Source organism: Oncorhynchus nerka, linkage group LG27 (genome assembly GCF_034236695.1).
Source record: "Oncorhynchus nerka isolate Pitt River linkage group LG27, Oner_Uvic_2.0, whole genome shotgun sequence".
NCBI classification, from domain to species: Eukaryota; Metazoa; Chordata; class Actinopteri; order Salmoniformes; family Salmonidae; genus Oncorhynchus; species Oncorhynchus nerka.
Window position 1 is genome coordinate 18,995,934 of NC_088422.1, and position 15,810 is coordinate 19,011,743.

The 15,810-nt window shown below is 43.5% G+C and overlaps 1 protein-coding gene across 1 annotated transcript in view; it reads right to left on the bottom strand.

Moving 5' to 3' along the window:
- Positions 1 to 3,488: 3,488 nt before the first annotated feature.
- Positions 3,489 to 15,810, bottom strand: part of LOC115111302 (transmembrane protein 161B-like) — a 51,483-nt gene continuing 39,161 nt past the window's right edge. Inside the window, exons 11-12 of the mRNA XM_029637219.2 lie at positions 12,476 to 12,572; positions 3,489 to 12,362 (exon numbers count right to left, since the gene is read on the bottom strand). Of these exons, the coding sequence (XP_029493079.1) occupies positions 12,100 to 12,362; positions 12,476 to 12,572 (360 nt within the window). The 3' untranslated portion in view covers positions 3,489 to 12,099. The remainder of the gene's footprint in view (positions 12,363 to 12,475; positions 12,573 to 15,810) is intronic.

Consider the following 15,810-nt stretch of genomic DNA (forward strand, 5'->3'; position numbering starts at 1 on the left):
GTGTTTTGCATGTCCGCAGTAAAGTTTTCAAGATATTGGACTCTTAAGAAGCCAAGTGTCACTTCATCATGAAGTTTCAAGTGACAACTTTGCTTCTTGAAAGTCCAATATCTTGAAAACTTTACTGCTGACATGCAAAACACTTTGGGACTGTATCAACAGTAGACTAAGGAAAAAAAGAGCAAATGATAGTTTTTGAGTGTACTTTTCCTTTAACCCATGCAACATCTGAGCAGGGTAACTCAGCCCTTTACACAGGGAGTCTTTGGCAAGGCATCATTTCTGTCCATTTGTTTTGTACTGAACACACGTATCAGACAATACTGAAACACTAGGAAATAATTCAAATTGAAGCTAATATTTTTCACTGGTAACATATGGATTAATATGAGTCTGGACACTATTGTCACGTGGCCTAACTCTTTCTAATGATCCTCCAACAGCTGCCTGAAGGTATGATCAATTTAGTTCTAAAGTCAAATACTACAACAGATGCCATCATAATAATAATGCTGATTTATATAGAGCCTTTCTACCGAGGTACTGAAAGCACTTTACATAGTAAGTGGGAAACTCACCTCATCCACAACCAATGATGACTCACTATATTAACACTTGTCCATTGGAAAATTGCTGCATTATTGAGTCAGAAACTGGCAACATTTTCAGAGCTTTCAAGAAGAGGTACATACATGTATGCCATGCCTCTAGTGGCACTCTTCATTCCGTCCTACAGTGGGTCATCCCTGCAGTGGGTCCCTCCCACAGTGGGTCCTTCCTGCAGTGTCCACGACTCTGGCGCATAGAGCTCAAGTGATCAGTGGTCTAAAGGTCCTCGATAATATTTCAGAGCAAACCGGTTAAAAAATACAAATGTTTTAGATAATATAGAGTCTTGAATGTAACCTCTCATGCAGTTTAAGTGTAATGGTTACTCAATCATGCCACTGCTGGCCTAGCCTGGCCATTGGGATAGGAACCCTCTGAGACATAAAACATTTGCTTTTCCTTGTGCTGTGCTTCAACTTGGTCAATTAGCAACCAGTTAGTCAGTAAATGGAAATTCTTGAGATTGAAAACAAATTTTAAAAAAGAAATAATATATATTTTAATTTAAAGACAAACTAAACCAGAAGTAATAAACACATGGAAATGTAGAAATACTTGACCCAAATAAAGAAATACAAAAAAAAAAAAAATCGCAAATGGTGACAGACGAGACAAACAATGCCTTTTTGGCCAATGCATTGTAAACGTATCTCAGCTTCTCCTCGATTGACAAATTAAAGATACAATTTGCAATTGATTTGTCTTGAACACATTTCTGAACTGAAACATTGTACAGTCCAATATCACATTGTTTGGTGTTAAGATTAGAAATGATTAGATACAGGCCCTCAAATACTGTATATACTGAACAGAAATATAAACACAACATGCAACAATTTCAGTGAGTTTACAGAGTTACAGTTCATATGAGGAAATCAGTCAATTGAAATAAATGAATTAGGCCCAGCCATTGGTGGGCATAGGGCCACCCACTGGGGAGACAGCTTTTCCCCACAAAAGGGCTTTATTACAGACAGGCATACACCTCAGTTTCATCAGCTGCCTGGGTGGCTGGCCTCAGACGATCCCACAGGTGAAAATGCCAGACGTGGAGGTCCTGGGCTGGTGTGGTTAAAAGTGGTCTGCGGTTGTGAGGCCGGTTGGACGTACTGCCAAATTCTCTAAAACGTCATTGGAGGTGGTTTATGGTAGAGAAATTGACTTTAAATTCTCTGGCAACAGCTCTGGTGGACATTCCTGCAGTCTACATGCCAATTGCACGCTCCCTCAAAACTTGAGACATCTGTGGAATTGTGTTTTGTGACAAAACCGCACATTTTAGAGTGGCCTTTTATTATCCCCAGCACAAGGTGCACCTGTGTAATGATCATGCTGTTTAATCAGCTTCTTGTTATAGCAGACCTGTCTGGTGGATGGATTATCTTGGCAAAGGAGAAATGCTCACTAACATGGATGTAAACAAATGTGTGCGTATGGAACATTTCTGGGATTTTTTTTTATTTCAGCTCATGAAACATGGGATCAACGCTTCACATGGTGCATTTATATTTTTGTTCAGTATACAATAAATGAAAAAAAAAAGATTTAACTTAAAACGTGGTGTTCGTAGAGGTTCAAGAAATCTTCTGTTGAACTAGTCACGAGGCATATGGCTGGTAATAAGAGCCATGTGCAGCCCTTAACCGTTGAAGGTAACAATTTAAATCACAGACGCCAAACACTTTCATCATAAGAACAAGCTGAAATTAGGCAGGATTGATACATTCAGTGTGCACACTCCCCACCTTTCAAGAGAGGAACAAGTTAGGGTAAGATTGACAGAAAGCCTTCACAGGAAACAAAACAATGATTTTGTCATCCGATATAATGCTGTGTGAACATGTTAAAGGTTGACTCAGTGAAATGACGTTGCCACGAGCAGCACAGCAGATATTGAGACGAGCGAGATGCAAGACTTCACTCTCACACAGTATCTGTGCATGTGCACGCACGGGTTCGCTTCACGCTGTTCACAGCTTGGTAGCCAGGGCACCAAAACAGCGGAGAAGTTGAGCTTCGCTCTTCAACGCTTTTAGTTGTTGTGGAAATTGACCAACTATGCGGTTTACTTTCTGCATCTGTCACATCGCTGAATCTACATATCAATACGGAGTTAGTGTTACGATAACCATTGACCAAAACAAAGCTCTCTCTGAACTCTGATGAGTATACTGCAATGATCAAGGGGGCTCCCGAGTGGTGCAGCAGTCTAAGGCACTGCATCTCAGTGCTAGTGTCCAGGCGTCTTTTATTCACGGGCTGGACAATCAGACACCCTGGTTGCATGCATGTCAGTAAGCCAGCTGCTGTATCATAACCAGACTCTGAAGATAGAAGGCCGCAGAGTTGCTGGGAGTCCCACTGGAAGGGCAGTCTTGGCATCTCTTTCAAAAAAAATATTCCTACATTCACAGAAAATCATAGTTTCTCTACTGGCTCTACAATGGGTGGAGGAGGGGAGAAGAGAGTGGAGGAGGGGAGAAGAGAGTTGAGGAGGGTGGAGGAGGGGAGAATGGCCGAGGAGAGTGGAGTCAGGTGAATGCACCAATTTGTAAGTCGCTCTGGATAAGAGCGTCTGCTAAATGACTTAAATGTAATGTAAATGAGTCGAGGGGAGATTGGAGGAGGGGAGGGGAGAGTGCAAGATGGCCGAGGAGAGTAGAGGAGGGTCGAGGGTGGAGGATGGGAGGGGAGGGTGGAGGAAAAGAGTCTTATAAGTGGCAGTTGACTTAACTCTTCTCCTCTTGATCAAAATGCCCTTTTAGTTTTTAACCGCTAGGCTACCTGCTGCCCACGGGCATAATGTATGCCAACATGACAGCAGGGATCTTACTCACATTCACATTGATACATACACATGACACATACACACATGCCAATCTTAGTTAACTCAGAATTAAAGTCTTGTGTAATTGGTAAAATGCTCATTTAAGTTCTGGTTCCACACGTTAAGAGAAGATATTGAAAAAGGATCAGACCCGGAACGAAGACCTCCACCTTCTCTCTCTCTGCAGGTTACGGCAGGGTCAAATGTCCCCTCTCCTTCTGAAACACCTGCGAAATCGTGATTTGTCCAAAGTACCGGAACTATAATACCGCTCGTTATCTCACGCATCCCATTGCATCATTACAGATCTACAATACAATTTCTGTTTACTTTAGTCTGCACACACAAGTATTAATCTACAGGGCACACCTGTAAAAGAGACATTGGTGTGATTTCCCTGTCAAACTAAAAGATTAAATAAAACATCTACAGATGCTATTCCCTTGAACATGCCCTGTGTGCTGCCCTACCTGACTGCTGCCACAGCTTGTCAGAAGGGGCACAAGTTTCTCTCAGCTCTTTCAGTATGGCACAGTTTGTACCAGGGTCAGGTAATATATACACCACAAACCATAAGAACACATTGCACAGTTTCAAGTGATGGGATCTCAGCAAGGAATGTCCCAGTGAGGTTCCCCTCCTCCTCATCCAGCAGGAATAGCATCGCTTCCAGCTGTCCCTTCTCAAACCGTGACTTGCGAGCAGTGGTTTAGCTCTCATGTCCCATCACACCATCCACAGGTCCCAAGCCCCCACCACAGCATGCAGAGACAAGGTCGTTTCTGCTGCTCTGTTTAAGACTGTACGCACATTGAGTGTACAAAATATTATGAACACCTGCTCTTTCCATGACAGACTGACCAAGGGAATCCAGGTGAAAGCTACTGAATGATCCCTTATTGATGACACTGGTTCAATCCACTTCAAATTCCGTGTAGATGAAGGAAGGACAACAGGGTAAAGGACTTGTAAGCTTTCAGACATGGTGTGTGTGTGTGCCATTCAGAGGGTGGATGGGCAAGACAAATATTTAAGTGCCTTTGAAAGGGGTATGGTAGTAGGTGCCAGGCGCACTGGTTTGAGTGTCAAGAACTGCAACACTGCTGGGTTTTTCATGCGCAACAGTTTTACGTCTGTATCAAGAATGGTCCACCCCCCAAAGGACATCCAGCCAACTTGATATAACTTTGGGAAGCACTGGACTCAACATGGGCCAGCATCCCTGTGGAACACTATCGACACCATGCCCCGACGAATTGAGGCAACTCAATATTAGGAAGCTGTAGGGCTGTGGTGTTCATGAAATTTTGTCAGCCGGTGAAAATAACTGCCGGTGTCACTGTAATTGACCGTCAATTAACATAAACACGTATAGCATCTCCTGGCTTCCACGCAGCCTACAAGCCACTGATGTAGAACTTTGGAACATCTACATTTGAAAAAGTCTAATAAATCAATGTAATATAGCCTACACCATCACAATAAACCCATTACAGGTCTAAAGAAACATGATATGAAGAATAGGTAGCCTATTTCAGAAGAGCAGAATCTGGCTATGCCATATGGCTCTGGGCGCAGACAAAATTTGCTTAGAATTCCGTGGTATTATTTTACACTATGAAGAAAATCTTTTTGAACATAGTGGGGCAAAAAGTATTTAGTCAGTCACCAATTGTGCATGTTCTCCCACTTAAAAAGATGAGAGGCCTGTAATTTTCATCATAGGTACACTTCAACTATGACAGACAAAATTAGAAAAAAAAAAATCCAGAAAAATCACATTGTAGGATTTTTAATGAATTTATTTGCAAATTATGGCGGAAAATAAGTATTTGGTCAATAACAAAAGTTTCTCACTACTTTGTTATATACCCTTTGTTGGCAATGACAGAGGTCAAACGCTTTTGGTCTCAGCTCTCTGCAGGTCATTCACTAGGTCCCCCCGTGTGGTTCTGGGATTTTTGCTCACCGTTCTTGTGATCATTTTGACCCCACGGGGTGAGATCTTACGTGGAGCCCCAGATCGAGGGAGATTATCAGTGGTCTTGTATGTCTTCCATTTCCTAATAATTTCTCCCACAGTTGATTTCTTCAAACCAAGCTGCTTACCTATTGCAGATTCAGTCTTCCCAGCCTGGTGCAGGTCTACAATTTTGTTTCTGGTGTCCTTTGACAGCTCTTTGGGTCTTGGCCATAGCGGAGTTTGGAGTGTGACTGTTTGAGGTTGTGGACAGGTGTCTTTTATACTGATAACAAGTTCAAACAGGTGCCATTAATACAGGTAACGAGTGGACAGAGGAGCCTCTTAAAGAAGAAGTTACAGGTCTGTGAGAGCCATAAATCTTGCTTGTTTGTAGGTGACCAAATACTTATTTTCCACCATAATTTGCAAATAAATTCATTAAAAATCCTACAATGTGATTTTCTGGATTTTCCCCCTCATTTTGTCTGTCATAGTTGAAGTGTACCTATGATGAAAATTACAGGCCTCTCTCATTTTTAAGTGAGTGGGCATGCACAATTGGTGGCTGACTAAATACTTTTTTGCCCCACTGCAGCTGAATAAAACACAAAGGTCTTTTTTCAAACGATTTCTGTGGGAGAGCGCACACATGGCTATTCTGTTAGGTTAACAAAGAAGCAAGTTCTCCTATATGCTTAATTTAGAGTTATTTCTGCAACATTAGTTGTGATAAACTTTGGGCTATATGTTTAGATTTGTAATACATTCTAAGCCTGCATGATGCGACTGAGGATTTTAAAATGTTTTCATTAAAGGCATGACCTCTGCTTTGTTTCTTGTGCAGGCTGCACACACTTCATCAGTAACGCCCCCTAAAAAACCCATGCTTTTTGCAGCCAAAGTGGACATTATGCCCTTGGGCTGAACATAATCATTATAATTCCCTTCTCCCGGCTGCCAATCGCCTTGCTCCAAAGCACCTCTCACATGGCTCTCTCAGATATCTCAATTATTTTTAACCAATGCCCGTCATGTGATCGTGTCCTTCTTACAGGCATCTCAGCTAAGTAGGCTACAAGTGAAGACAGACACACGCAACTGCGCTCGTCCCTCTTATCGAATTCCGAGGCGCATACTGAAGATGTTAGAAGAACTGTCCACATTTACATTTCGTCAGCCAACAAGATGAGTGAAGGGCAAACGAAGGGCAAAAACACTGGCCTATGTCAATCTGCTATCCACCGTACCACAAAAGTTGACCTATTACCTATGGTCAACTTGCCCTTCTGGGCAAGAAATCAATATTCTAAACATAGTCTGAGACAGTTATGAGATGCGATAGATCCCAAATGACTACAACCACTCACATCAAAATTAATTTAAAAAGCAATGAGGCTGATGCAACAGATCAGCACGTTTAATTTAAAATCTTGATAAATTACACTTTTTCTTTATATTATAAGCTGAGGAATGTGCACACGGCAGTAGGGAAAACACTAATTTTAATGGTAGGTTTATTTGAACAGTGAGAGACAGAATAACAACAACAAAAATCCAGAAAAACGCATGTCAAAAATGTTATAAATTGATTTGCATTTTAATGAGGGAAATAAGTATTTGACCCCCTCTCAATCAGAAAGATTTCTGGCTTCCAGGTGTCTTTTATACAGGTAACGAGCTGAGATTAGGAGCACACTCTTAAAGGGAGTGCTCCTAATCTCAGCTTGCTACCTGTATAAAAGACACAGAAGCAATCCATCAATCAGATTCCAAACTCTCCACCATGGCCAAGACCAAAGAGCTCTCCAAGGATGTCAGGGACAAGATTGTAGACCTACACAAGGCTGGAATGGGCTATAAGACCATCGCCAAGCAGCTTGGTGAGAAGGTGACAACAAATTCGCAAATGGAAGAAACATAAAATAACTTCCAATCTCCCTCGGCCTGGGGCTCCATGCAAGCTCTCACCTCGTGGAGTTGCAATGATCATGAGAACGGTGAGGAATCAGCCCAGAACTACACGGGAGGATCTTGTCAATGGTAACACACTTCGCTGTGAAGGACTGAAATCCTGCAGCCCCCACAAGGTCTCTCTGCTCAAGAAAACACATATACATACCCGTCTGAAGTTTGCAAATGAACATCTGAATGATTCAGAGGACAACTGGGTGAAAGTGTTGTGGTCAGATGAGACCAAAATGGAGCTCTTTCAGCATCAACTCAACTCACCGTGTTTGGAGGAGGAGGAGGAATGCTGCCTATGGCCCCAAGAACACCATCCCCACCGTCAAACATGGAGGTGGAAACATTATGCTTTGGGGGTGTTTTTCTGCTAAGGTGACAGGACAACTTCACCGCATCAAAGGGACGATGAACGGGGCTATGTACCGTCAAACCTTGGGTGAGAACCTCCTTCCCTCAGCCAGGGCATTGAAAATGGGTCATGGATGGATATTCCAGCATGAATATGACCCAAAACACACGGCCAAGGCAACAAAGGAGTGGCTCAAGAAGAAGCACAATAAGGTCCTGGAGTGGCCTAGCCAGTCTCCAGACCTTAATCCCATAGAAAATCTGTGGGGGGAGCTGAAGGTTCGAGTTGCCAAACGTCAGCCTCGAAACCTTAATGACTTGGAGAAGATCTGCAAAGAGGAGTGGGACAAAATCCCTTCTGAGATGTGTGCAAACCTGGTGGCCAACTACAACAAACGTCTGACCTCTGTGATTGCCAACAAGGGTTTTGCCACCAAGTACTAAGTCATGTTTTGCAGAGGGGTCAAATACTTCCCTCATTAAAATGCAAATCAATTTATAACATTTTTGACATGCGTTTTTCTGGATTTTGTTGTTGTTATTGTCTCTCACTGTTCAAATAAACCGACCATTAAAATTATAGACTGATAATTTCTTTGTCAGTGGGCAAACGTACAAAATCAGCAGGGGATCATACTTCTTCCCCTCAATGTACATAGCTGATGACCCCTGGACTGTTTCAATAACACGGTACCTCATTTTGTTTACCTGTCGGCCCCAGCCTCAAACTCAGGTCCTGTATGTACCTAACTGACCCGCTCTGCCAATTCATCGTCATTTACCCGTTGTTGTCTTAGCTCTCCTGATCAACACCTGTGTTTGCTTTATGCCTCTCTCTAAAGTCAGTATGCCTTGTCTACTGCTGTCTTGGCTAGTTTTTATATCACTGTAGAGCCCTCAGTCCTGCTCAAAATGCCTTAGATAGCTCTTTTGTTCCACCCCACACACATGCGGCGACCTCACCTGGCTTAACTGGTGCCTCCAGAGACGAAACCTCTCATCATCACTCAACGCCTAGGTTTACCTCCACGGTACTCACATCCTACCATAGTCTGTACATTATGCCCTGAATCTATTCTACTATGCCCGAAAATCTGCTCCTTCTATTCTCTGTCCCCAAAGCACTAGACTACCAGTTCTTATAGCCTTTAGCAATGCCTTTATCCTACTCCTCCTCTGTTCTTCTGGTGATGTTGAGGTTAACCCAGGCCATGTAGCCCTTAGTTCCATTCCTTTTCCCCAGGCGCTATCATTTGTTGACTTTTGTAACCGTAAAAGCCATGGTTTCATGCATGTTAATATCAGAAGCCTCCTCCCTAAGTGTGTTTTATTCATTGCTTTAGCGCAGTCCTCCAACCCTGATGTCCTAGCCGTGTCTGAATCCTGGCTTAGGAAAGCAACCAAAAATTCAGAAATTTCCATCCCCAACTACAACATTTTCCACCAAGATAGAACTGCCAAAGGGGGTGGAGTTGCAATCTACTGCGGAGATAGCCTGCAGAGGTCTGTGTCCAAACAGTTCGAGCTTCTACTTTTAAAAATCCACCTTTCCAGAAATAAGTCTCTCACTGTTGTTATTGACCCCCCTCAGCCCCCAGCGGTGCCCTGGACACCATATGTGAATTAACTGCCCCCCATTTATCTTCAGAGTTTGTACTGTTAGGTGACCTAAACTGGGATATGCTTAACACCCCAGCTGTCCTACAATCTACGCTAGATGCCCTCGATCTCACACAAATGATCAAGGAACCTATCAGGTACAACCCCAAATCCGTAAACACGGGCACCTTCATAGATATCATCCTGACCAACCTGCCCTCTAAATACACCTCTGCTATCTTCAACTAGGATCTCAGCGATCACTGCCTGCATCCATAATGTGTCCGCGGTCAAACGACCACCCCTCATCACTGTCAAACACTCCCTAAAACACTTCAGCGAGCAGGCCTTTCTAATCGACCTGGCCCGGGTATCCTGCAAGGATATTGACCTCATTCTGTCAGTAGAGGATGCCTGGTTATTCTTTAAAATTGCCTTCCTCACCATCTTAAATAAGCATGCCCTATTCAAAAAAAAATTAGAACTAAGAACAGATAAAGCCCCTGGTTCACTCCAGACTTGACTGCCCTTGAGCAGCACAAAAACATCCTGTGGCGTACTGCATTAGCATCGAATAGCCAAAATCTAACATCTACAAATCAGCTGGGCTAGACAATCTAGACACTCTCTTTCTAAAATTATCCACCACAAATAGTTGCAACCCCTATTACTAGCCTGTTCAACCTCTCTTTCATATTGTCTGAGATCCCTAAAGATTGGAAAACTGCCTCGTTCATCCCCCTCCTCAAAGGGGGAGACACTCTAGACCCAAACAGTTAAGGGCCTATATCTATTCTACCCTGCCTTTCTAGAGTCTTCGAAAGCCAAGTTAACAAACAGATCACCAACCATTTTGAATCCCACCGTACCTTCTCCGCTCTGCAATCTGGTTTCCGAGCTGGTCATGGGTGCACCTCAGCCCCGCTCAAGGTCCTAAACAATATCATAACCGCCATCAATAAAAGACAGTACTGTGCAGCCGTCTTCATCAACCTGGCCAAGGCTTTCGACTCTGTCAATCACCACATACTTATCGGGAGAATCCACAGCCTTGGTTTCTCAAATGACTGCTTCGCTGGTTCACCAACTACTTCACAGATATACATTACTGTTTCAAATCGGAGGGCCTGTTGTCCGGACCTCTGGCAGTCTCTATGGGGGTGCCGTAGGGTTCAATTCTCAGACCAACTCTTTTCTCTGTAAACATCAATGATGTTGGTGATTCTCTGATCCATCTCTACGCAGACGACACCATTCTGTATACTTCTGGCACATCTTTGGAAGCTGTGTTACTAACCTCTAGACGAGCTTCAATGCCATACAACTCTCCTTCCGCGGCCTCCAACTGCTCTTAAATGCAAGCAAAACTAAATGCATGCTCTTCAACCGATTGCTGCCCGCACCCGCCCACCTGTCTAGCATCACGACACTGGACAGTTCTGACTTAGAATATGTGGACAACTACAAATACCTAGGTGTCTGGTTATACTGTAAAGTCTCACTCCAGACTCACATTAAGCATCTCCAATCCAAAATTACATCTAGAATCGGCATCCTATTTCACAACAAAGCATCCTTCCCTCATGCTATCCTAACGATCCTTGACTTCGGCGATGTCATTTACAAAATAGCCCCCGAAACTACTCAGCAAACTTGATGTAGTCTTACACAGTGCCATTCGTCTTGTCACCAAAGCCCCATATACTACCCACCACTGCAACTTGTATGCGCTCATTGGCTGGCCCTTGCTTCATATTTGTCGCCAAACCCACTGGTTCCAGGTCATCTATAAGTCTTGCTAGGTAAAGCCCCACCTTATCTCAGCTCACTGGTCACCACAGCAGCACCCACCCGTAGCACATGCTCCACCAAGTATATTTCACTGGTCATCCCCAAAGCCAACTCCTCCTTTGGCCACCTTTCCTTCCAGTTCTCTGCTGCCAATGACTGGAATTAATTTCAAAAATCTCTACTTGCACATTTCATCTTCTGCACATCTATCACTCCAGTGTTAATGCTAAATTGTACTTACTTCACCACTATGGTCTACTTATTGCCTTATACCTCCCTAATCTTACTACATTTGCACACACTGTATATTGATTTTTCTATTGTGCTATTGACTGTATGTTTGTTAATCCCATGTGTAACTCTGTTGTTTGTGTTGCACTGCTTTGCTCCATCTTGGCCTGCTCGCATTTGTAAATGAGAAGTTGTTCTCAACTGGCCTACCTGGTTAAATAAAGGTGAAATAAAACATAAAAATAGAGGCCATCAAAACTCTGTTTTCTCACGCAATTGCATAGCCTATAGAAATGTTGCACATGAGCTCATGGGCTCACATGGAGTGTTTGATTTTCAATTTCTTTGCATTGATGTCAGAGTGACAATAGTGTGCTGGGTACCAGGCAGTAAGCAGGTTTGGTAGTCTACTAATGACCATCAGCAGCAGAGCTTGGAGAAGCCAAGTTACCGTAACTAAATGGTCACATGGAATTTGACTGCTGTCATGAACGCCAGTGTGGCGGTAATACGGTCACCATAACAGCCCCTAGGAAGGTGTTCTTAATGTTTTGTACACTCAGTGTATATTATCACTACCCTCATTTACATTAGTCTCATGGTAAGGATTTGTGAATCCTGCTCTCAAAAATAAGGTTGTAAAAAAAAGAAGGTTTAGAGTCATCCATGGAGGAAGCATTAGGGCACCTAATGACAACTCAGTCACTTCTGAACGGGCCTGGAACAGATCCTTGTGGGACACCACACTGACCCTGGGGCAATGCTGCTATGCCGCCATAAGATACTGATGATAGAAGAGGCCGAATATTGATGTGGAGAAGAGGCAGGCAGCGATCCACCAGGTGAAGAAGGAGAGGAGGCCGCGGAAAAGCAGGGGGGTGAACACTGTCCGCAAGCCCCCGAGAGCCACTGACAGGTGGGCCTCCACCTCCGGCCCTGGAGCTGCAGTTGGTGCTGCCACCATGGCAGGGTCAGAGTCCAGCGGACAGGGGAAGTCTTCCTCGGGGTACACACCCCAGGAGTGTCCACCTATAACACAGAGAGTAGGGGGGTACGTTAGCAGAGTGGTGGGCTAAAGACTGCTGTTAAAACGTTCAATATACTGTACAGACAATCATTTCTGATGATGGTACCAAACTCACCTAAGGTTTTTAGCAGCAAGGTTGTATGCAGCAACATCACCAAGGGTGCCACATACTGCAGTGCGATTACACATAGGTAGTAGAAAATACGGGCCACCTGGAAAGCACAAGAAAAGAGTAAAGACAGTCTTCAAACCCAGCGATTTGTGTGCCATTGAAATCCTTGGGCGGGCCTCTTAACCTCTCTAGGGTAGGTGAGACGCTAACGTCCCACCAGGCCAACATCCGGTGAAACTGCAGAGAGCTAACATTCTAAATACACCATTTGTTATAGTAAACATTCTTGTAAATACATGTATCTTACATCTTTTAAAAGATGAACGTCTTATTAATCCAGCTGCTGTGTCAGATTTCAAAAAGGTTTACTGCGAAAGCAAACATGCGATTTTCTGAGGACGGCGCCCCACACACACACACAAGTATTACTTGCATGCTCCAACCAAGCATTAGCGTCACGAAAGTCAGAAATAACAATAAAATGAATTGCTTACCATTGAAGATCTTCCTCTGGTGGCAATGCCAAGTGTCCTAACTATAAAGTGAATGTTAGTTTTGTTTGATAAAATCAATTTTTATAGCCTAACATGAAACATTTGTAAACCGCTTGCGTCGTGATTTCCGTCTCATTCAACTTTGGACGAAGCGTTCGTGGTAATTACACACACTAAACAAACGTTTATCCAGTCATGGTTGGTTTCATTGCAATCCTCTGGTTGTTACTAACACAACCATACTTGATGGTTCTTTTCCCGGGACGTATTGACCGAAACAAACCGATTTGAAGACACCAATCAATGACCTCATTGCGCACCAATGGTAGGACCGGTCTATCGTTGATTGACTGTATTTTGGCCCAATGACCACTGATCATCTTGAAATCTAGCTTGGAAGATAGCCAATGAGCTGAGGTAAACAGCAATATGTAATGGTTATATGTTCGAAGACCAGCCTTTGTCGTAAACTCGGGCGTAAAAGAGGTTCATTTGCCATTGCAAATCCTACTTGACCGAGCCACGAGTGTTACGCATAGCAGTACATATTAAATAGCATTTTCAACAAGTTTAAATATTTAAATTATGGCGAATAAATCAGGAAGAGCTAAAACAAAGTCTAGGTATACAGATTTAACCCAAATTATAGAGGAAAAAGCTAGAGACAGTGAGACCGAGTTGCTTCAGGAAGATGAATCTTTCAGCAAAGCTAGTTTTGACTCCCAGGCGGAAGACATGTTTCTGCAATCCATGCTGGATTGGTCAATTCTAATAATGTCATTGTTTGAAATTAATAATATCAAATATTATTCATTTGAGATTTTTTGTTGTTGATTTTCTTATTTTATTTGCAATATATAAAAATATAATCTGTAATGAAATGTGTAAAGTACACATTGGCTATACTGTGTGTGTGATATATATATATATATTTTTTCATAAACATGGAATGGAACAGCATTTCACCATAGTGATTATGTTCCCTGTACTCTATATATATCTGTTTATTTTACGTGTTGATACAGGGCTCAAACATGAAAGTATTGTTACTGATTATTTAAATCTTTCACAGTGGCAGTGATTCTGATTATGAGCCGCCAATGTCTAGGTGTCCATCTCCCTCTGAAGCTGGTTCATCCAGCCGGACCCCCGCTGTCTCCGGCTCCACACCTACTCGGCCATCTAGAGATGTGAAGTTAGTGACAAAGAAGAGGAGGTGGGGAAGAGAGAAACCTGCAGACAGAGGGCCAGAGGGTCGTTGTCACTATGTGAGAAGATGATGTGGAACCGTTTTTAGACCCAAAAGGCAGCCAGGACCTCAACTAGACATGACTGCAAAGTACAGCCCCCTTCAACTTTTTCAACTGTTTTCGCCTCGTCAGTTGTTGATTCCCTGGTGGCGAACACCAATAAGTACGAGGCTAAGAAGCAGGCAGGAAAAAAAGAGGCATGGAAGACCATTTCCATGTCAGAGCTTTTCTGCTACTTTTCAATGGTCATTTACATGGAGCTGGTGAAGTTGAAAACTCTACGGGACTCCTGGAAAACGTCAGCTCTCTATCAACTGCCTTTCCCCAAGACTGTCATGTCTTGTAAAGGGTTTCTGACATGCTCACGGGCGCTTCACATCAGTGACCCAGAAGTTGATGGGGAGAATGACAAGGAGGCACAGCAAAGTTTGATAGGCTGTGCAAAATCAAACCTCTCTACCCCAACATCGTTGAGGCCTGCAAGACCTATTTTCAGCCCGCCCAGAACCTGTCCATCGATGAGGATGGTAGCCTCAAAGGCCAGAATCAGCCTAAAACAATACATGCGTAACAAACCAACCAAATGGGGTTACAAACTGTTTGTTTTGGCTGATTCGGTGTGTGCCTACACTAGCAATATTTTTGTTTATGAGGGGAAAAACAGTTTTGCTACCGGTAATGGACTGAGTTATGATTCCATTATGGAGTTATTGGATTTTCAACTGCTGGGGAAGGGCTATAAACTGTTTGTGGACAACTTCTACACAAGCCCTACCCTGTTTACAGAGCTGAGGAAGGGCTACAAACTGTTTGTGGACAACATCTACACAAGCCCTACCCTGTTTACAGAGCTGAGGAAGGGCTACAAACTGTTTGTGGACAACTTCTACACAAGCCCTACCCTGTTTACAGAGCTGAGGAAGGGCTACAAACTGTTTGTGGACAACTTCTACACAAGCCCTACCCTGTTTACAGAGCTGAGGAAGGGCTACAAACTGTTTGTGGACAACTTCTACACAAGCCCTACCCTGTTTACAGAGCTGAGGAAGGGCTATAAACTGTTTGTGGACAACTTCTACACAAGCCCTACCCTGTTTACAGAGCGGAGGAAGGGCTACAAACTGTTTGTGGACAACTTCTACACAAGCCCTACCCTGTTTACAGAGCTGAGGAAGGGCTACAAACTGTTTGTGGACAACTTCTACACAAGCCCTACCCTGTTTACAGAGCTGAGGAAGGGCTACAAACTGTTTGTGGACAACTTCTACACAAGCCCTACCCTGTTTACAGAGCTGAGGAAGGGCTACAAACTGTTTGTGGACAACTTCTACACAAGCCCTACCCTGTTTACAGAGGTGAGGAAGGGCTACAAACTGTTTGTGGACAACTTCTCCACAAGCCCTACCCTGTTTACAGAGCTGAGGAAGGGCTACAAACTGTTTGTGGACAACTTCTACACAAGCCCTACCCTGTTTACAGAGCTGAGGAAGGGCTACAAACTGTTTGTGGACAACTTCTACACAAGCCCTACCCTGTTTACAGAGCTGAGGAAGGGCTACAAACTGTTTGTGGACAACTTCTACACAAGCCCTAC